Genomic DNA, 21,538 nt, shown 5'->3' with positions numbered 1-21,538 from the left:
ACTTTAGAAAGTATAGTGCCCTGGTTAGATAATGTGTTTTTCTGGATTAAACAATGCAATTTCATGCCATTGTTCAAGAAGCGGCCTTTGCTCCTGTGCACTACCTTCAATAACATATCTACTGCTGTGGGAATTTCCAGGCACAGTTCCTGGGTTTAGCTGCATTATTTATTAGACATCAAAGCAGTATCCCTAGACATAGCAATGTCTCTTCACTCCACCTCAAACTCAAATCTCTCTTCAGGACAAAAACCACAAAGGAAATCCCTTCTCGATTTGACAAACACCTAAACAACAGATATGAAAAATAATCAAGTGAAAATGAAAATAAACATTTTTATTTATATTAAAATATATTTTAGATTCACCCTTCTTAAGTATCAGAGTTACGTCCTAAATAGCAAGATCCAAGTATCTGAATTTCTTCAACAGCAGAATAGGCAAATACAACAACTGCCCACGGTTGCCAATGTTCAGCCTGCACCCAATCCATAAGGAAGGAACATAAACCATGTAAAGTCACTGAACACAGCGGTGAGGTCACATCTGATCAAAGAAGTTGGCACGGTGACAGGCCATATATTCACTGCAGGGGGATGGAGAAGATCTTGTTGCCAGCTTTGCAGCGGACCTCTTCAACGTGAAGCCTTAGCAGGATTGCAGAGTCCTCAAACCCATCCACTGCTTCCTGGAACACACAAGTGAAAGTGCGAGCTAGAGAAGATTGCTTAAAAGTTCCAGAGTGCAATCCCTTGGACAGATCTACACACGCACAATTCCTCATGCAAAAATAACATTTGTATGTGGAGTTGCAACCAGACGTATGGAATACTGACTGATCAGTGGAATTTACAAAAAGTAAAACACATAATATTCTCATTGATCTTCCAACCCTGTTTTCCCCTATTTTTAGCACATTTCTAAATGCCTGAAGGACCCACATCCATTGCCTGCTTACAATCCTTGGCAGTGCACCTATTCACGTTCATACATTTATTGTGGGAAACATGAAAGGCTGTCAGCGAATGTATCCAAGTATAGGGTTTATTTAGCAATAACAGTGTGATTTTCCACAAAGGGCACCACATGACAAACAGGCAATATTGCGAAGCTAGAGTGGTCTATGATTTAAAAAAATATATATTTTTATTGTGATTTTTAAACATTCAAACACATACCTTATGCCATAATAGTTAGTTTTCATTCGCAGTGTGTTTAGTTATCAATGTGTGCAGGTGATACGACATAGCATGAGTTGGCATAGTAAAACAATCAGTCAATCTATTACAATTGTAATACAAAGAATGAATAACATCTCTCTAACAAATCCCCCCCCCCAGATGTGAGTCTAATTTAGGAATATGTTTCTGTTTGTGCATGCATCAACCACTTGAGTGGTCTATGATTTTTTTTACTTTTAACACAAATTTTATTCGATTTTCAATTTATGCATAAACATACGATATCCATCATTGGTTACATCGGTTGACATTTTGTTACATGGGCAGTGATTGCAAGAATTGGTACCAGGGCACATTTAACAGACTTAGGGCCCGATGTAGGTAATTTTTTTTTACCGGTTCATAAATACCGACTCATACCGAATCGGTATTTATGAACCGGAAACCCAAATGTAGGTAAAAATCCGGTAAAAAATACCGATTCGGTATCAAACGGTATTAAAAGCCGGTAAATACCGAATCGGTATCTACCGAATCGGTAAATTCCGACTCGGTAACACCCATACAACCCTATGGCCTTCCAGTCCCATAGGAATGAATGGGAGACAACGATTCGGAATTTACCGAATCGGTAAATACCGAATCGGTAAATACCGATCTCGAAATTTCGAATACATGTCATGTGAGCCTGTGCACCAATCAGGGACACCCACCACACCCCACATCCTGGCACCTGAGAGATCAGCCAACCAGGTGCAAGTACCACACCCCAGTACCTGGAGGTGGCCACGCCCATGCAGGTGCAGAGCAACAGAACTGCAGAGAGAGCTGGAAGGGAGACAGAGTAGCAGGCAGCAATGAGATCAAGGGAAACAGCATGGAGTCCCAGGAGGCACCAAAGGATGGAGGTGACAGGAAGAGAAAGATGAAATTTAGCCCCACAGAGCTCCAGGTGCTGGTGAAGGAGGTTGTACAGCACTACAGCCAGCTGTTTGGGAAAAAGTCTCTGCATGTTGCAGAGTCTGTAAAGCGGACCACCTGGCTGGCAATACAGAGCAAGGTCAATGCTCTAGGAGTGACCCACAGAGACATTGACGACATGAAGAAGAGGTGGTATGATCTGAGGATCGATGTGTTGATGTCAGGGGGTGCACACCCTTGTTAATTTTAACTAATGAAACAACTGCTAGTTATACTAAATCAACTGAATGCGTGCTCTCTGGTTGATGGGCAGCCAGCCCCAATAAATATTCTAATGCTAGTGGAGAACCACTGGTATACCAGGTGCACTGCCTGAAATTAAAGTATCGTACTAGATTCTTAACAATATTGTTCTATCTTACTGTAAGTATTCAAAAGATGATAAACAAAAGATGATAAACAAAACGACACGCTTGTGTTCAAAAACTTACATTCATGTTTGTGTTATTCATCAAGAATTCTTCATGTGATTACATATCAAACACACATAACAAATGTCATCATTCAAAAGGTTAATAATTTCTACATGTAACACAATACATATTTACAACTGCTTCAGGTTTGAGGCCCAATGCATTTCGGGAGAGACTCCCTTCTTCGGGGGCACTAGTGAAAAAAATATATACATAAAACAACATATTACTGTGTGTACATGTATTAATCCGGATACTTATTTTGCTGAAGATCCATGCACGGTCATTATGGCCAAGGCGCCTAAATTCCTCATGTGCTTACTAATGGTCAAATCACCTAAAAGCCAGTGCTGATTATGTAGAAACCGTCATCCAAGTACCCAATACCGACACCCGAGTGAAAGATGTGAAAGCGTGACTATAAAAATATATTTTGATGTGAATGACACGCGATATGTGCTCAGAACTAAATACCGACTCACTGGAAAAAATCGTATTTATAGCGCACCTTTTAATATAACCTGTAGGTTCTCTGTTACGATATTGTCACTGTAGTCGCTACTTGTAATTCGATATTGTCAGCGCCCATAGGCGATATCTTAATGCAACCAAATGTCCAAATCCAGCATATGACTAACTGCCTGCAAATGACAAATAGTACCATATCACATTAATGATTATGCTCACTCTATTGTCAATAATCCTGACTCTTATGAACAGTTATCCCGAGGGAATGTACACTCACCATCATTCAAGGAGTGCAAAAATAATCAATGCTGAATAAGTGAATGTTTTCCGCAACAGCGATAATTCTCAAGATGACTCTTAGCAGTAATCTTGATGTCGACAACACTAGCATTAGAATATGATCTGAGGATCACCACCAAGAAAAAACTAGGCACCCAGAGGAAGGAATCAGCAGCAACTGGTGGGGGGGAAGAGCCGTGCCCCAAGCCTCACCGACCTGGAGCAGCTTGTTGAATCTACCATGGAGCATGAAAGCATACATGGGATTGGGGATGCTGATAGCTCAGCCAGAGCTGCAATAAATAAAGGTAAGATGCATGTACATGTACCCCACCCATTCCCAGGCCCCTTCCCCAATGTGGGTGAATCACTCACAATCCAGCACACAGGACTGTAGTCCCCAGCAATGCATCATGGTAGTTGTAGTCATAGGTACATACATCACAGCTGCCAACATCAAACCCTGCATGCAATGCCACACTCCCCATGCACAAACAGTCTAGGTAAATGCCAATGTGTGTTAGGAATCTGTGTTGGCAAAACAGGCAGCTGATCATTGTCCATGTCTGTTCACAGGAGAGTCATCGCGCAGAGCAGCGCTGGGAGGGGAGTGTAGTGCCACAACATCAGCAGCGCGGGAGAAGGCAAAAGACACTGCTGGACCTACCACTGTCCCTGAGGACACATCCGCACCCACAGCAATGGAGGAGGACACCAATGCTCAGCCACTCTCGCCCCTGCTGTTTGACACACAGCCACAGCCAGCACCAGCAGGAGCAACAACATCCAGCTCAGGGTCCCCTGTGCGCGTGAGGCCAAGGAGGCAGGATGTCCCACCTTTACGCATACTGGAGAGCTCCGATGAGGAAGTGGTAGTGGCTCCCAGACCTACTACACCAACAATGTCTGGCCACGCTGGACAACTTGGCTCACAGGGATCTGGCCGTGCTGGTGACGTGTCCGTAGGGCACGAGAGCCGGATGAGGGGCAGGATGTGCAGGGTGTCTTCGCTGAGCTTGAAGCCACAATGGTGAAAGTCCAGCGTATGCAGGCCAGAGGCATCATGGCTGTGCACCGGCAGGTGCGCATCCTCAATACCAGGATGTCGGACATTGATCGTGGGATTGGTGCCATGGCAAGGGGAATGGAGGCCATGGGCAAAGGGATGGAGGCAATGGGCAAAGGGATGGAGTCCATGGCAGAGGGGGTGAGGGGCATGGAGGAGCGAATGGGCACCCTCTGTGACAGGCTGCAAAGTGACCAAGAGGAGAGGCGCAGGTATAGGGGCGAGGTCAGGCTGCTCAATCAGTCGATCAACCGCTTGGCAACCTCCACCACCCTGCAGTGTCGCCGCTCTGTGAATCTGCAGACTGACATTGTTCACTGCTGCAGTGACTTGTCCCGGGGGATGGGTAGGGTGACCTCAGCAATGGAGGCAATGCTGACCCAGCTGACAGCCACAGGTGGCAACATGGTTGTTGGGGACACTGAGGAGACAACGAGCAGGAGTGGGTCCAGCACGCCTGTTCAGGACATACGTAGGAGCAGCAGACTCCATGCCGAAGACACCGGCACCACTTCACATGTAGACCCCCAACCCCGTGCCTCGCAAAACACCATGCGTAAGCGCAAGCAGTGACATAATTAATGCGCACATGACAGGTCAAAGTGAGGGAACTTTGGCAATACATTGTGCAAAGTGAATTTAATTTGATTATAGTTATTTTTTGGAAGGTGCAGTTGTGTACATTAAAGTGAGTGTTCAAATCACTGGACATGGCTATGTGCGCTCAATTAGAAGTATCTGTTGGTAATTTCAGCACGTCGCAGTCAACCATCTGTTGCTGGGGCTGCTCCTGCTGCATTGTGATCTGCTTGTACTGTCCCATCATCAATGTCCTCATGATATGTGAGTTCTATCTCTGTGCCATCCTTGGTGGCAAGATTGTGCAGCATGGCGCAGGTCGCAATAATCTTGCAACAGATAATTGGCGTGTATTGCCGTGCACCTCCACTCTTATGGAGGCGCCTGAATCTACTTTTCAGTAGGCCAAATGTTCTTTCCACAATGCTACGTGTTGTTCTGTGTGCCCGGTTATAACGCCTTTTACTCCTGTTGGATGGGTTCAGGTAGGGGGTGAGCACAAATGAACGCAAGGCATATGCACTGTCACCTGGGTGGGAAAGGATAATTAGATTATTCACATACTCAGGAGTGCTCCTTCAGCATGAACTGTCAGGGTGTCTCACACATACTTACCCAGCAGGTATCCATCACCAAAATCACCAGCAACAAGGCGTCTGTATATCCCACTGTTGGTGAAGATGTAGGAGTCGTGGGTACTCCCAGGATATTTGGCTACGATGTCCGTTATCATGTTGCTAGCGTTGCAGATCACCTGCACATTGATTGAATGTGTGGATTTCCGGTTCCTGTAAATGTGCTCAGTTGCTGCAGGTGGGCATAATGGGATGTGCGTCCCATCGATGCAGCCTATTATGTGCGGGAACTGTGCAAGCTGATAGAATTCGGTTTTTGTCCTTGCTAGTTCTGCAGGTGTCTCAGGGAACTCAATGTAGTGCTCCATCCTCTGCATCATGGCGTTTAGGAACTTTCTGAAGAAGCGTGACAGGCAGCTCTGGGACACTCCGCCTACAGTGGCTATCACGTGCTGGTAGCTCCCAGAGGCAAGGAGGTGTAGGCAGCACAGCACCTGTACATGTGGTTGGATGGCGTGTGCTCTTGGGGTTGGGTGTTCCAGATATGGGTGGAGGTCCCTGATTAAGTTCAGGATTGTTCTGGGGTGGAGTCGGTACCTTTGCAGGATCTCAGCTTCAGTGAGTTGGAAGAGGGTGATCCTCTGCCTATATACCTGCTCCTCCCTTAGCCAGACCCTCTCTCCTGCTGCCTGTATCCGTAGCCGCCTTGCAAAAACGTAGAAGGCCGCCATTGTGGGTGTACTGTTGCATTTTGGGAGCTTCTTATATATCCTGTTCCTGGTTTCCACCTGCTCCCAATCCATGGTAATTACCGACTCTTAATTACCGAATTTCACGAAATTCGGTATTTCCTGACTTTGCTACATCTCAAATGGCCTTTTTTACCACTTCTTATTTACCGACTCGGTAAATATGAATTCGGTATTTACCGATTCGGTAACTTACCATTTCTTATTTACCGATTCGGAGATTATGTATTCGGTAAATTCCGATTTGTGTAATACCGATTCGGTGTTTTACCGACTGGTATTTACCGAATCGGTACGTTTTTGGTGACATACATCTCGTTGCACTGATACCGGTCGGTAATGGCCGATTTTACCAAATTTCGGCCGTTACCGACCGGTATTTGGCTACCTACATCGGGCCCTTAATCATTACAGTCGATCCCGAGTGGTGTATGATGATACATAGAATCCAGACGTGGAAAACTACCTCACTGATAATTATCCATCTACAATTTATATTGTACATGAACTAAGACAAGCTCTCTCTCTCCCAGTGAACAAATGTCATGCAGTAGGTGTGAAGCAAGATAGGAGTTTGGAGTGAACAAATGTTCACATGAGCAAATATTACAGACGCAAAAAAAAAAACTGGGATCTGGGCACGCCACCCCACCCACCTTCCAGCTCTACTGCCATTCCCTCGACTCTCAAGGCAAGAGCGGAGAGCCAGTTCATTGGTGACATGGACCAGGAGACACTCTAGAGGCATGGACAGTAATGTCATGTCAGCCACAGGTCAACAGATAACTGCAGCTGACAGAGCAGACAGGAGTTGGCTTCCCAAGAGCAGAGACACAACAGAGTCAGGAAAGATAGCTGAGCAGAAACCGAAATTCATAAAATCATCATTAGAGGACACTGCTTTCCAAAATACAACAAATGCCATAAACGCCGACTTTCCTGAGAAAGTGTTAAGTAACCAGTTGCTGCAGCAAGTAATTTAAAAGAGTGATTTTTATAAATAACAGTTTTGGTCACCAACAAAGTGACAAAGGTGCAATCAGTCCCTGTACAAGAGGACTCAATTTCAACAGGGAACAAGAACTTTACACAGTTCAGCTTCCAACTGTTTTTTATGAGAAGGAATACATTTACATGAATGAAGGGTGGAGCTCAACAGGAAGACAGCATGCTGGTGCAGGCTTTTTCAACTCCTATCTGTTGCATATCAATAAAAAGTCCTGTTATGCAGCACATGGCACTATGTAACTGTGACCAGATAGTTACAAAGGAAGTATTTACTTTGTAGGCAGCTAGGGGGGAGGTCAAGGAAATCCAGCAAAGCCAACTATTTACCAGGCATCAGACTCCTTTGGGCAGCCACAGGGCAGAAGGGTCTACTGAGCCCCACCTGTGGTTGAGGTGGTTTGCCGCTTGGGTCCTGTGGGTCCGTACTCTGCAAACTGGGCCAAATATAACCCCTTCTACGCTCAATTCTCCGGATAGCCAGGGCGTACAATCACAGGCCTCTCAAGGAGGTAGTGTGTGAGGCACAAGCTTAGAACACAACCAACCAAAAGACAATTACATCACTATCCATCCTAGTGCTTGCCTTTTTTAAAAATAAGAAAGCACGTTTTAATCGCATCGCAGTACCAAATACTAAGCTATTCAATCCAATATACAGGATAGTACTTTTGGTTAGGATTCTCTCTTGTGGTGCTACACATGCCAATTCCCCTCTTCTGTGACCCTTAATGAGCTTACGCCCCTCCACAACCAGTAATAATGAAAGAAGAATGAACCACGCTTGGGATCAGATTCTGGTGCCTCGAACATCAAAAACATCAACTAATTCATGGGTTTCACATTTTCTTCCCACTGGTGTTACACTAGTTTGACTAGTGCAGATCTAGTGGCCTAGCCTTCTACCTGCTGGATGAAACCTGCGGTAATAGGACGCAGCGACTGGAAGTCGCTGAGGAGACCGCGTGTGCCATGTCCCTTTTCACACACCCAAATATCTTCAGTTTAGCATCGATCAGTGGCCCAGGAGCTTCTGTGCATGTCTGGCTGCTGCAGCCTCTTCCGGCCGATGAGAAGGATGGAGCCCCACTTGGGCTGTTGGCGGATGTTGAATCAGTTATTGGCCTCAACGGGGCGGTACGATCCTCAGGGAAGGTTAAGCCTTTACCAGGCCGACACAATCACCAAAGCAGGTGTACCTCAACCAGGTTGACGAACTCCATTACTGATGCAGCCACAATCAGGCTGGTGCTTTTTCATCGTGCCTAACGGGTACCTTTTGAGAAACCTGGGGACTGTGCAGAATGGGTCACTCCTGACTTCACTCAGCCAATCAGCTTCCTCTGGATGTTTCTCAGTTCAGTGGACAAATGCACTGCTCCTCCTATAGGGCTACACAGACTCCACCGGTCTCTAAGCAGATAGGCAGGATTCTAGGCACTATGGAAGACCTTCAACTCCTCTTGAAAGAAGTGCACACTTGAGGTGATGTCCCCTCACCCCAGGGAGACTGCTGCAGCCCTGGTCTCACAGCAGTCTTTTGAGTTCTCTGTGAGCACTCCCTTCCTAAGTCGCAAGGACTTGGAATAGTAACAAAGTGGCTACACCTCAAGTGACCACAAGAAAAACGAACTTATGGACTATCTTGAACTGCACTTACCATGTGGCACTGGAAAGGAGGGTGTGGAGGTAAGGGGAATGAGACACACCCGTAACCAGAGTGTAACTACACCCACCTCCCAACCACATGCACAAGAGTCCTTACAGAATTTGTACAGATAGCCGTCCCCAACAGTCATACTACTGCAAAGTTGGCAAATACACACACTCTACACACACTTTCAACATACTCATAAAATATCAATGCAAGGTTCTTGGAATTCACATTACACCAGAACTTGACATAAGAGGGGCCGCAGACCACACTCTAGGACACAGTAGCAATCTCGAAACACAGTATGCTGCCACCACCAATTTAAATGTTATAGCCAGGACAGGGACAGCAGTCTTCTCATCTCATTAGAAGGGCACGCTTGGGGCACCCCTCCGGGTCACTGACTTGTTCAATACCTCACACAGTCCTGGACAGGCCTAGGCCTTAATGGTTACACTTATATTAGTGACGCTAGAGCCAAAGCACCATATAAAGAGTCTGGAACTCAGGAAAAGTAACACCTGTATGCCATGCCAGGAACATTCCCATCCTAAGACCAGAGTGTTCCTTAGTACCACCTAAATATAAAGGGTACAGGCGCCTTTTTGTAAGTTAAACAAGCATTGGCATAGCCAATAGGTCTCGCCTTTGGGACCTTATAAGTGTTTAGTCAGAGAGATTAGCAATGTTTTTGAGGTATGTTGTAGAGCAATGTAGCTGCTTTGTTCAGTACTGTAAAGTTTGTACGCAAGTTTTGCTTAGTGTAGTAATGTAATGGTGTGGAATGTAGTGGTAAGTTGTGATATGATGTGTGTTGGTTGGATGTATGTGTGTAGTGTGTTTTGCTGGTGTATGTTGGTGGTATATGTCCTGGTGGGCTGAGACAGCTGACTCCTACTGACATCACGTTCTACTTACGAGCCAACAATGGACCTATAAGATGCACTGGACTGTCACACGTTCGTTTTGAGGAGATTCACTTTATTGTAAACATTTTGCTGGTGTCCTGTAATCTCGTCAACTTCTCAATAAAGTGGTTTATAAAAAAAAAGGGGGGTATGCTTTTCGATCACTGACATTTCAACGCCTCGTCAGGGGCAGTAAGCGCTATGAAAATCTACAATAAAGCTGTTGTTTTGGCTTTCAAAAGTCTTTATCCTGAATTAGAATGTGCTTGCATGTATTTATTTATTTTTGCAGTTTTTATATAGCCCTAACTTTACCCGACGGCATCCGAGTGGGTTTACCATAGTTCCAATACCATTACACATAGTCCCGTTAATTTTTTCGTAAGAAGACCTGAACGGGGAAATTAAGCGATTTGCCCAGGATCACAGGATGTTGAGCTGAAGCGGAGACTCAGACCTTGTTCCTCAGTTTTGAAGTCCACAGCTCAGGCTGTTACACCGCACCCTCTATTCAATTAATATGGGTACAACCCCGAGCGTGTCCCTGAAGGCACAGTAAACATGCATTACAAGATGTCCACAAGCTCTACACAACGCGCCTTCTTTTGCTCATTTCGCTCATCGTCACAATGGAGCTACAGGGCTCAATTTGCTGACACACATTATTTACGAACAAGGGTGTATGTACGAGCCAACAATGGACCTATAAATGCACCGGACATCAGGAAAGGAAAATATCATCCTGTGGAAGACAGTGATTGGATAAAAGGTCCAGGGAATCTATAAAATGGGAATATATAAATAATGTCATAGATTACAAACATTATCAATAGCAGCACAGCACCTGGGTAATTGCTTCTGAGCCAGTCAGGAGAAGGTGATAGCTGGAGTTACGGACCGTGCTTACTGCATTTCGGTGCGTGTTGCACCATCCACTGTGAATCCAGTTCATAAAACAATATCTAGCAGATGTGTGAGGTGAGAGCCAAAAGGAAGGTAAGTGGGGTAGGCAAAATCCCCTATAGGAGGGAGACTGGTCTATGCTCGCTCAGTATCTAATCACAGGCAAACACACAGGGTTTTACATTTACCCTACAAAGCATGAGATCGTCCCTATGCCCACCTTGCTCTCAGCAGAGTAGCAAGAAGAGCGCCAGGCGAATAACTTTCTCTGCACTACCAAGGGGAACAAGACTTGAGTGGCACTCTCCAGGAGGTTTCACTTCTTGACAGCATTGTGAAGGCAAGATTGACATCTATCAGAAGTCCATGAACGGTGGGTAGAGGAACATGGCGGCGGTAGGCTGACGGCCGCCGCGGAGCTCCTGTACTCCGAAGCGCCTTAGACAGCATTCGGATGGTCTTTTCCCCCGTGCTTGAGAGAGGACCGTGTCTAAACATGCGGTGAGGACGGGTGAATATTTTTTTCATGGAAACTTAATCTGGGTATATAAAATTTCCCCCTGTTTGTTCGGAGGTTCAGAGGCTGGCGAGACGCGCGAGCGCACAAGGGCGCTAGGACCCTGCGGGATGCCCGTGCGGTGCTACGCAAGGGAAGCGGAGACTGGCCAGCTGTGTCGGATCTGGAGCTGTAAGCTGTGGGAGGTTGCTGCTACACAGACCGCCGAGGCTAAACGTGACAGACGAGAGCTCCGAGTCAGCCTCAGGAGTCTCTGGCTTCGTTCCAGGGAGGCGTTTTTTTCTCGAGGGAAAGGTCCGGTAGGCAGGAGGGCCTATGCAACACTAAACGGCGGTAAGGTGGATTTTGGAGGGGAGGATTGTATGGAGGCAGTCAATACCAAACCAATCTGTTAAAGTGATTGTGATAGATCAGTTAAAGACATTAAGACTGGTATTGCAGAGGGGGGAGCGTATGTCTATCACCACCGAAAACAGGACAGTGCAGCTAAGGGAAGAACGGGGGAAGGAATAGGTATCAGTTAAGGTCGAGACAAGAGCTGAGGAAACAAGGGGTTTGGGACTGGGAGTCTGCCGACACTGCTGAAAGAGGAGGGCCAACGCCCATTTCTCCATATAAACAAAAGGGGAAAGGTGGTGTGAGAAAGGGTGGGTCAGCCAAGGCGATAAAGCAGCTACAAGCACCAAAAGGTACTCCTTCACTTAAAAGCTACTTTAAAATAATGGAGCAAGCAGTAAACTCTAAGGAGAGTGTAAAAAATAAGGAAGAAGCCAAATTAGGCCCTGAAGTAGCTGATACTGCTCGGTTGGATGAAGTACTTACTCTCTCATTTTCTCCTACTTTACCCCTCTGCAACAAGTATGCAATACTGGAGTCAGCCCCTAACGAGGGGGAACTAGGGGTAGTTGCACAGACCAGCCCCGATCACAAGTCAGGCTTAAGCTCAGGCTTAGGTTTAGGCTTGGACACAGGCGTCCCAGTGGCCATGACGAGTGAAGTCCCTGTTCCACCTATAGTTCCAATAATGCAAGCATCGTTGAGTCCTGTTGTGACCTCTCCCCTTCCTGCTCTTCATACTGTTCGTGCTGAATCTTTGCCTCCCCCCCCCCAATATCTGATACATATAGTTCGACCCCTCAGCTTGTTGGAGCTGATGGATCAAATGGGGTTGAGACTGAGAGGGACAGACTTGGCTCTTTGTTTAAATCACTGAGAGGGGATTTGCTGGGTAAATTCGAGATCTCCGAGAGAAATCAAAGAGGGCTACATGACAGATTTGATGTCTTAGAGACTAAGCTAGAGGAGATCACGGCCAGGACTAGTATATTGGAGAGCAAAGTTACTACACTTTCAGAAGCTTCAAAAGGAAACTCCAAGGACATAGAAGCCATCAAGGCCCAAAATCGGACACTGATGAGACTGGAAACACAGACTCGACGTAATAACCTCAGGATTCTCAAAATCCCAGAAGGGGCCGAGGTGGAAGATATTAAGGGATTTGTCTGTAAACTATTTTGGGAAGATATATTAAAGGACCGGCTGGATATCGATCTAGAAGCTGAGATCCAGCGAGTACATAGAGACCTTTATAGACTACATCCGGATCGTAAGGCACCAAGGAAGATCTTGGTTTGTTTTCAGACCTACAATGTTAAAGAACTAATTCTCAGCAGGTGTTTAGCACGTACCTCCCTCCATTATCGTGCCAATCCCTATCAAATCAGATCTGACATTGGGGGAAAGACTGCTCAAAGGCAATGGGAGCTGGGTTCAAGGATGCCAGTTCATTGGGAGCCCAGGTCCAAATGAAGTTCCCCGCGTTATTAAAAATAATGTGGAATAATAAGATGTTTACGTGTCACTTCCCAGAAGAAGTTGACGATTTATTAGTAAAAATGAGCTAACCCTCTGTTAATATGGGAACCTACTTAAATCACTTGATTTGGTATTTTGGGGAAAACAAATGTATATTGAAAGAAAATTTTCCTTTTTTCTATAAATGGGGGGTCTTTAAGATTGTATGGGGAAAAAGACTGTTGTTCAGTTTCACGTAAGAAGGTGTCTAAGGGTGCGGGTGCCCCCAATGGCGTGCTCACGCCAAACAGGAGGGTTGGGTTCCTCGGGGGGTGGGAGGGGTGGGGTCACAGGGGGGAAGGGAAGAAACAAATAAAAATGTCCTCATCTGCCATAAGTTTCTATATTCTTAAACTCAAATATGAATACAGGTCACCACTGGTACTAGGCGCAGAACTAAGGTATTATGGTTTTAAACATGACATCTAGCAGTAAAATCCTTTCCTGGAATCTGAATGGCATAGGGAGCTGAAAGAAACAACAAAGAGTCGGCGATTTCTTGAAAAATTCTGAAGCCCATGTATATCTTTTACAAGAAACGCATCTGGAAGCAGAAGCGTGTAAGAAAGTATTTATAAAACTTAACTGGGTTCAGGAAATTCTCTGCTCTAAGCAAACTGGTTCTACTAGAGGGGTAGCTATAATGGTAAGTGCCAATAAGGGGATCAGGATTCATGACTGGGGCACGGATCAGTCTGGACGTTGGTTGGCAGAAGTCCTTTCGATTGGTAGTTCTAATTTTTTGTGTGCGGTTTATTATGGTCCTAACGAAGATAACGCCTGTTTCCTTCAAAAACTGGAGCAGTATATGATACAATATACAGCTCCAGTCATATTAGGAGGTGATTTTAATCTCATAATGGATCCACAATTAGACCGTACCTCCAAGGTTAAATACAACTCCCCAAATAAATCCCTTCTAGCATTAAAGAACATTATGAAAGACTTTTCATTACAGGACGCCTGGAGAATTAAGCATGGTAATCTTAGAGAGTATTCTTTCTATAGTAAGAAGTATAGTCAGTTCTCCAGAATAGATTTTTTTTGTTAGATCAATCATTCTTATCTAATATTGTTTCAATTTCACATATCCCAGTAGGGTTGTCAGATCACTCAGTGGTCGAGTTAAAAATAACTTTTAAAATTAGCCCTTCAGAGTATAGGTGGACACTTGATAGGACCATTTTGTTAGATGATGAGATTAAAAACAAAATCAAGGAGAGTTTGTTGGAGTTTTTTTTGTTTAATGAGGGAACGGCCTCAGATCAAACTGTATGGGACACACTTAAGTCTTACTTAAGAGGAATCTATGGTTCTCATATGGCTTTAAATAGAAAACTCAAGAAAGAAAAGGATACTCATGATTTAGACTTAATTAAAACAAAGAACTACAATTACAGCAGCCTGCTCTAGACGTTAGAACTAGTATACAGGGTCTTGAAAAAGAAATATTAGAGTTACAGACAGGCTTTAAAGCTCGAGCTGATAAGACAATTAAAGATAGGTGGGAAGTAAGCAAGCTCCGTAATTTTGAGTATGGAGAGAAGTGTGGCTCACTGTTAGACTGGAAGGCAAGGTCAGAGCGTAGTAGAAATAATATTAACTTTTTAACACAGCGAGGCACTGGGCTGCCTTTAGCAGAAGATATAGAGATAAGGGGGGAGGCTAGAGGCTTTATGGAGGAACTTTATCAGGAAAAGAATACACTGGGGTTGGAAGAGTTGGAAAATTGGTGGGCTTTGAGAGACCTACCCCAGTTGAGCGATTCGGATAGAACTTTCCTAGTTACTGAGATCACGGAGGGAGAAGTAAGGTCTCAGTTGAAAAAAATGGCCAGAAATAAGGCCTCTGGTCCCGATGGATTGCCGACCGAGGTTTATAAAGATAACTTAGAAGGAGTGATAGCCACATTACTGAGACTCTTTAATAAAATATTCCTGCAGGGGGAATGTATCCCAGCCTCATGGTCAGAAGCTACAATTTCCCTTATAGCAAAACCAAATAAAGACCCAAAAAAGATAGAGTCTTATCGACCCATCTCTCTCTTAAATTCAGACTCAAAAATTTACTCCGGTATACTCGCATCTAGATTGGCCAAAATAATTAAGTCTATTATCCACTCGGATCAGAGGGGGTTTATTCCTGGCCGTCAATTAAATGAACTGACATTTCAAGTTATTGGAGCGATAGACATAGCAATTGAAAAGAAGATGCCGCTCACTATTGTGGCTATTGATGCCGCAAAGGCGTTCGATCAAGTTAACTGGCTATTCCTATGGAGGACCATGACAACATTTGGTTTTCCAGATGTATTTATCAAAGGGATTGAGACATTATACAGGAGTCCCCGGGCCAAAGTACTAGTTAATGGTAGTTTGTCCGAATGGCTGAACATTTCTAGGGGAACGAGGCAGGGTTGTCCCCTGTCCCCCCTTCTCTTTGACATTTACATTGAGCCATTTGTCTGCTCTCTGAGACAAGATCCAATAATTAAACCATTCATAATGGGAGACCTGGTGCTTAAGACAGCCCTTTATGCAGATGACCTTCTTCTTTATACATCTAACCCTGTGGAGGCTATCCCCAGGCTATTTGAATTGGCTGAAAACTTTGGCACAGTTTCGGGGTACAGCATTAATAAAGACAAAACGGACATAATGAGCTGGAATAACCCCGTCCAGATCCCAGAAGCAAAACTAAAAATCAGATACCTAGGGATTTATCTTACACACAATCTGGAAGAAGTTCCCAAAACCAGCTGGTCAATGGTCGTTAAGGAAGTCAGGAAGCTTTTGACTAGATGGAACACTTTGCCTCTTAACATCTATGGTAGAGAGAATCTACTTAAAATGATAATACTGCCAAAGGTCTCCTTTCTATTTAACTCTATCCCTTTAAAATTTGATAAAAAGGATATCTCTAATTTGCAAGGGAGGATCGGCTCTTTTATATGGGCTACTAAATCCCAGAGAATAGCTTGGAGGAAATTGAGGAGGGGACTGAAATTGGGTGGGCTGGCTCTTCCGGATTTACTTTTTTACTGTTATGCTTTTCAGTTTAAAAATGTCAGACTCCTAGCCAACAAATTGGACTCTTCGTCTCACGGTAAACTTTTTCGGGCTATGACATCAGACCTACCACATGGCCCAGACTTTTTTCTTTATAAATTTGGAGATCAGAAGTTTTTTAAGAAAATTTGCTTGAAGCTTTTACGGACAGCCTTAGATAACTGGCAATTAATACGTAGAATTTTAGACATCCCATACTATCACCCCCAGGCCCCAATATGGGATTCTCCTGGTACTCCGGAATGTCTACAGGACCAACTTGCTCTTCCGCTGAAAACAGCAGGTCTCATGAAATGGGGGGAACTGTGTAATAACTCAACATTATTAAGCTGGGAATCCCTATCAAATCTAACAGAAGGCACCTTGACTAGATTTAAATTTTATCAGCTATCCGCTTGGTGGGGAAATCAGAATTGGTCTAATGAGGAGAATAGCTTTATTTTTTAACCAATCAGTAGGGAGAAGGGATGGAAAGGTGAGGTTGCTTTATGGTATAGGACACTGGTGGGAACTAAAGATAATCTAGAGGCGAAAACCATTAAGCTATGGGATAATTCCACAGTACAGATCTCAAGAGACCTGCTAAAAATCTGGACGGACTCCCTTACACTGTCTCAAAAAATCATAAAACCATCAAATTTGAGAAGAAACCACCTGTTCACGTCGTATAGGGCATACTGGACACCTGCAAAACTTTCTAAAATTGCAATGGAAGAATACTTATGCCCAAGATGCAAATTTCCAGCAGCAGACGATGGACATATGTTTGTCGAATGCCCAGAAATAGCTAATTATTGGAGGCAGGTGTGTGGGTTTCTTGAAGAAGTGTTGTCAATACCAATAACTTATAGTCCTAGATTAGTTTTGTTTGGCCTCCCGAATGATTATGATATAAAAAGCTGTACCTCACAGTTTATTTTCTACGTAGTTGTCATTGCTAGGAGGGAGATCTGCAAGGAGTGGAAATCGGAAAACCCTCCAAAGTTTGTGGATTGTTTAAGAAATATCATGGCAGTGAGCCGTTTAGATTTGTTGTGTGGTGGGGTAAATTCTATAAAGCTTTGGTCTGCACTAAATGCATGGTGTGAGAAATTATATCAATAAGTCCAATGATTATGCCAGAGGTTAAGTGGTCCTATCCTCCCAAAGTGGCAAGTAACATCGGAAATGGGAGCTGGATTGGAATTGACCTACCTCTGGGTAATCTCCAATGGCTATCCACAAACATAAGGGCAGGAAAGGTTGGTTTGTGTCAGTGGCCTGGAGTAAGCTCATCTAGAGTTAACATCTACTGGTGGCATGTATGAGGACGGGAAAAAAAAAAAGGAGGTCCATGAAGGGATTTTGCTCCAATATTCGAGGCCCATGCACAAACTGCAAAGAGTAAACTCTACTTCGATGAGGTCTCTCATTTATTTATATTACACATAACAATTTAGAAATAAACCTAGCTTCTCTGCGCAGACAAACAAAAACAATATGTAGTGTGATAACGTTTAGTACAAGACACGTTTTAACACAGTATAACTTAGCCCAAAGCATCACCTCAGGCTCCTCCCGGGACCCTCTCCCGCCTAGAGTCTGGAAGGTATTCAGGCAGGAAACTCTTCCATGGCTTCGACTAATATGTAACCAGTCCTTCGAAGATGGAGTGGTTCCAGAGGCTTGGAAACAGGCAGTAGTTACCCCCCTGCTCAAGAAACCCTCCCTGGACCCTATGATCCCGGCCAATTTTAGACCCATATATCTGTTGCCCTACCCAATTAAAATCCTAGAGAAAATAGTTAGCAAGACTTTGTCTAGCTACCTAGAGGACAACCATCTACTAGATAGGGATCAATTATTATTAAATTAGTTTTGTAACGCGTGCAGCTACCCAAAAAGGGTTTCCCAGTGCCTAGCACACAAATTGCTAGAAAAGGAGCAGTCAAGAACCATTTGCTACTAAAAGAGCCAAGTTTTAAGATTTCTTCGAAAGTTGAAATAGGACGGGTCATTCTTCAAGGACACCGGAAGAGAATTCCAGATTTTGGGGCCAAGACAAGAAAAGGAGCGGCCTCCCATTCTTGCAAGTTTAAATCTGGGAATCACGAAGTCTCCGTGGGCTGTAGAGCGCAGGGGACGAGAAGGAATGTAAGGAAGGAAGAGCTCTTGCAGATACGCTGGCGCCACACCCTGTTTGATTTTAAAGATGTAACACAGGGTTTTAAATTTAATTCTTTGATCAATTCGAAGACAGTGAAGGTCACGTAAATACGGCGAGATGGAAGCCTGTCTAGGAACTTGACAAAGAAGGCGTACTGCAGAGTTCTGAACTACCTGTAGCTTTCTCAGTACCGTTTGGCAGCTACCGAGATAGAGAACATTGCCGTAATCGAGGCGACAGGTGATGAGTGCCTGGACTACCGTGCGTTGGGTTGAGGCAGGAAGCATCCAAATGGTCTTACGAAGCCACATCAAGATCGTGAAACAGATGGCAGCAACACTCGCCACCTGTTGTCTCATAGAGAGACTATCATCAATAATGATGCCCAGATTACGGACGTGGGTGACAGGTAGGGGAAAGGAACCCATTTCCTGAGGCCAATGGTGAGGGCCCCGTAAGTCCTTGTGCTTGCCCAGGATAAGGACCTCAGTCTTATCCCTTTGGCCCAGGCCACAGTACGGAGACTGCTCTGGCCACCGTAATGGACAAACTACGGATGCGTGCCGACAACGGAGACTCTTCTGTTCTAGTGTTACTAGACATGTCAGCCGCATTTGATACGGTGAGTCATACAATACTGGTGGAAAGATTGAATAGTCTGGGGTAAAAGGACGAGCCCTGCAGTGGCTACAATCTTACCTAACAGGGAGACAACAGGCGGTGACTATGGTGCCGTTCAAGTCTAATAAGTCCCCGGGACACCACGGAGTTCCGCAGGGGTCTGCGATAAGCCCCATATTCTTTTTAATATCTATCTGCGCCCTCTACTCTCCCTTATTAAGCCTAATGGAATCGACTTGGTTAACTACGCGGACGACACCCAATTGGTGATCTCCTTGGAAGGGAAACATGCGGTGTCCATGGATACGTTCCAGGAGTGCATGTGCCAGACAGTAAGCTGGCTCAGGCAAAATTCCCTACAATTTAATGGGGGGGGGGGGGGGGGGGGGGGGCAGAGTTGATATTCTGCCCTACTCCCACTGGCTTGCAGCTACATCCGATACTGGAGTTTAAGCTTACCCCAGAAGATGATCCCCTGGTTCCTGGTGCGCAACTTGGGGGTACTAGTGGACAGTAGTCTCCAAATGGAGTCCCAGGCAAATAAAACTGCCAGCGTCTGCTTCTCCTGGTTGCGGATGCTGCGACAGATTCTTCCGTTTCTGCCCACAAATACCCGTTCGCTTATAGTAAGGAGCGTAATTCTTAGCAGACTGGACTACTGCAATGCTCTGTATTTGAGAGCCCCACAATACATCTTACAGAGTCTGCAGAGAGTCCAGTCCATGGCAGCTAAGCTGGCGCTGAATAGGTCCTCTACGACCTTAGCCCTAAGAGACCTACACTGGCAGTCTATCAAAGAGAGAATCTGCTTTAAATCTCTCTGCATTGTGTATAAAGCTGCACACAAGGAGGGCACTATCCCGCTGCAGGAGAGGTTTATATGGCATAATCCGAAAGGGCAGCTTTGCTCCTCCAATGCAAATTTGATTAAGACCTCCAGATTTAATAAAAACAGAATGGGGGGGGGGGGGGGGAGAGCCTTTGGGGTGGCAGCTGCACGATTATGGAATGATCTGCCCCAGACTATCAGATAGGCCAACTCGTGGGCCTGTTTTAGAACGAATCTGAAAACCTTGTTGTTCCAAAGGATGGAAAATTAGTCCTCCCACTGCCAACTATGGGTTGGTAACGTGCTGTCTACCGCCAAGTCTAAGCGCCAGGATACCCGGAGGGTGACAGTTTTGCGCTACATAAATGCACAAAACAATACAAACAATAAATAACAGCTAATTATAAGCAATCGGAAGTTTGTCAATTAAAGAGACAACATTCAACTCACGATTAGGACCTGCATATCTGAGAGAGAAACACTACAATCAATATTTTCCAATTATTTAAGAAAACGGAGCAAGGAGCAGCACACCGCCGCTTCAGAACAAAACGTCGCCTCAGGTAAGGGCCAAGGCCTGTAATCGGGACTGAGAGATTCGTACACGAGGAGACGCGACCGCTGTTGCTATTGATTGGGACTTGGAAACAGATTAGTTGCTTTCTTTATTCTCATATACGAGGCGAGAGTAGACTAAACTGGAGTACACGGTGTGGATAAGTACCACAGGATAACTCGAAGGAAAGTCCAGAACCTTTAAACTTTTACGGATTTAAATTTAAGAACCAGCAGATTCGAATTCTCCAAAATCGTACTGTGTTTTAGGAGGATCCTTTGGGAGACTTTTGAAGTATAGCAGACCTGAGGAAGTCGCAAGGGGTGATTCCCGCTGCGATGAAACACGTTGGCGTATGGCTAAAATAAAATTAAATAAAACAGCATAAAGAGGAAAAAGAATTTCAGCATCTTTCTTTGCCATAAAATAATTGCTTGATGTAGCTTTGATTGTATTGTTGTGTGCTTTGAATTTGGCACAAATATTGTTTCAATTGTTCCGATTGATTAACTTTGTGGGGTGGTTGGTTGTTTTCTCCCTCTTTCAAGAGCACCGCACTGATCTATCCTGATAGTACGTAGCAGTGTATTCCATGTGCAGCGCCTGAGACTCATACCCACAATGCGTAGAATCAGTACAGAAACTGCTTCCAAGATCCAGAACGAGAGGTGAAGCATCGCCGGTTACATCAACGTGACCTAAATACATATATCGTACTGGAAGCTTGCTGATCTCGCATGAAGCGGACTGTGGAAAAGCATGTAGAGGAGAGGAGTTGGCCTAATGGCTAGGGCGGTCGACTTCGAATCTGGGGAACTGAGTCTGAGTCTCGGCAATGACGCTGAACATCCTGTGATTCTGGACAAATCCCTTAATCTCCCCGTGCCTAACAAAAATGAAGATGTCCTCATGTAATGCAACTGGTGCTATATAAAGTGCTCTGATACCCAATTCGGGTCAAGTTTGCGCTATATAAAACTCTATATAATAAAAAATAAATGTACTGCTGACCTCCAAACGAATATGTATTGCAGGGGTCCTCGGGAGCTTTTCCTTGCCGTAAACAAATGTGTCGCACAGCCCTCATGGTCACTGGGGAGAGCATTACAATGTTGTGTGCAGATAGACTCAGCTCAAACCAGGACAGTTTCCTGCTTGATCAATCCTGTTGATGGTATGTTGCCTG

General features: G+C 44.8%; 1 protein-coding gene across 1 annotated transcript in view; it reads right to left on the bottom strand.

The window, feature by feature from the left end:
• Positions 1-322: 322 nt before the first annotated feature.
• Positions 323-21,538, bottom strand: part of USB1 (U6 snRNA biogenesis phosphodiesterase 1) — a 206,152-nt gene continuing 184,936 nt past the window's right edge. The window contains exon 7 of the mRNA XM_078668662.1: positions 323-688. Within this exon, the coding sequence (XP_078524788.1) occupies positions 584-688 (105 nt within the window). The 3' untranslated portion in view covers positions 323-583. The remainder of the gene's footprint in view (positions 689-21,538) is intronic.

The sequence above is a fragment of the Lissotriton helveticus genome, chromosome 12 (assembly GCF_964261635.1).
Source record: "Lissotriton helveticus chromosome 12, aLisHel1.1, whole genome shotgun sequence".
Taxonomy (NCBI): Eukaryota; Metazoa; Chordata; class Amphibia; order Caudata; family Salamandridae; genus Lissotriton; species Lissotriton helveticus.
The sequence above is the reverse complement of the archived record's forward strand: the minus strand, read 5'-3'. Positions and strand labels throughout refer to the sequence as shown.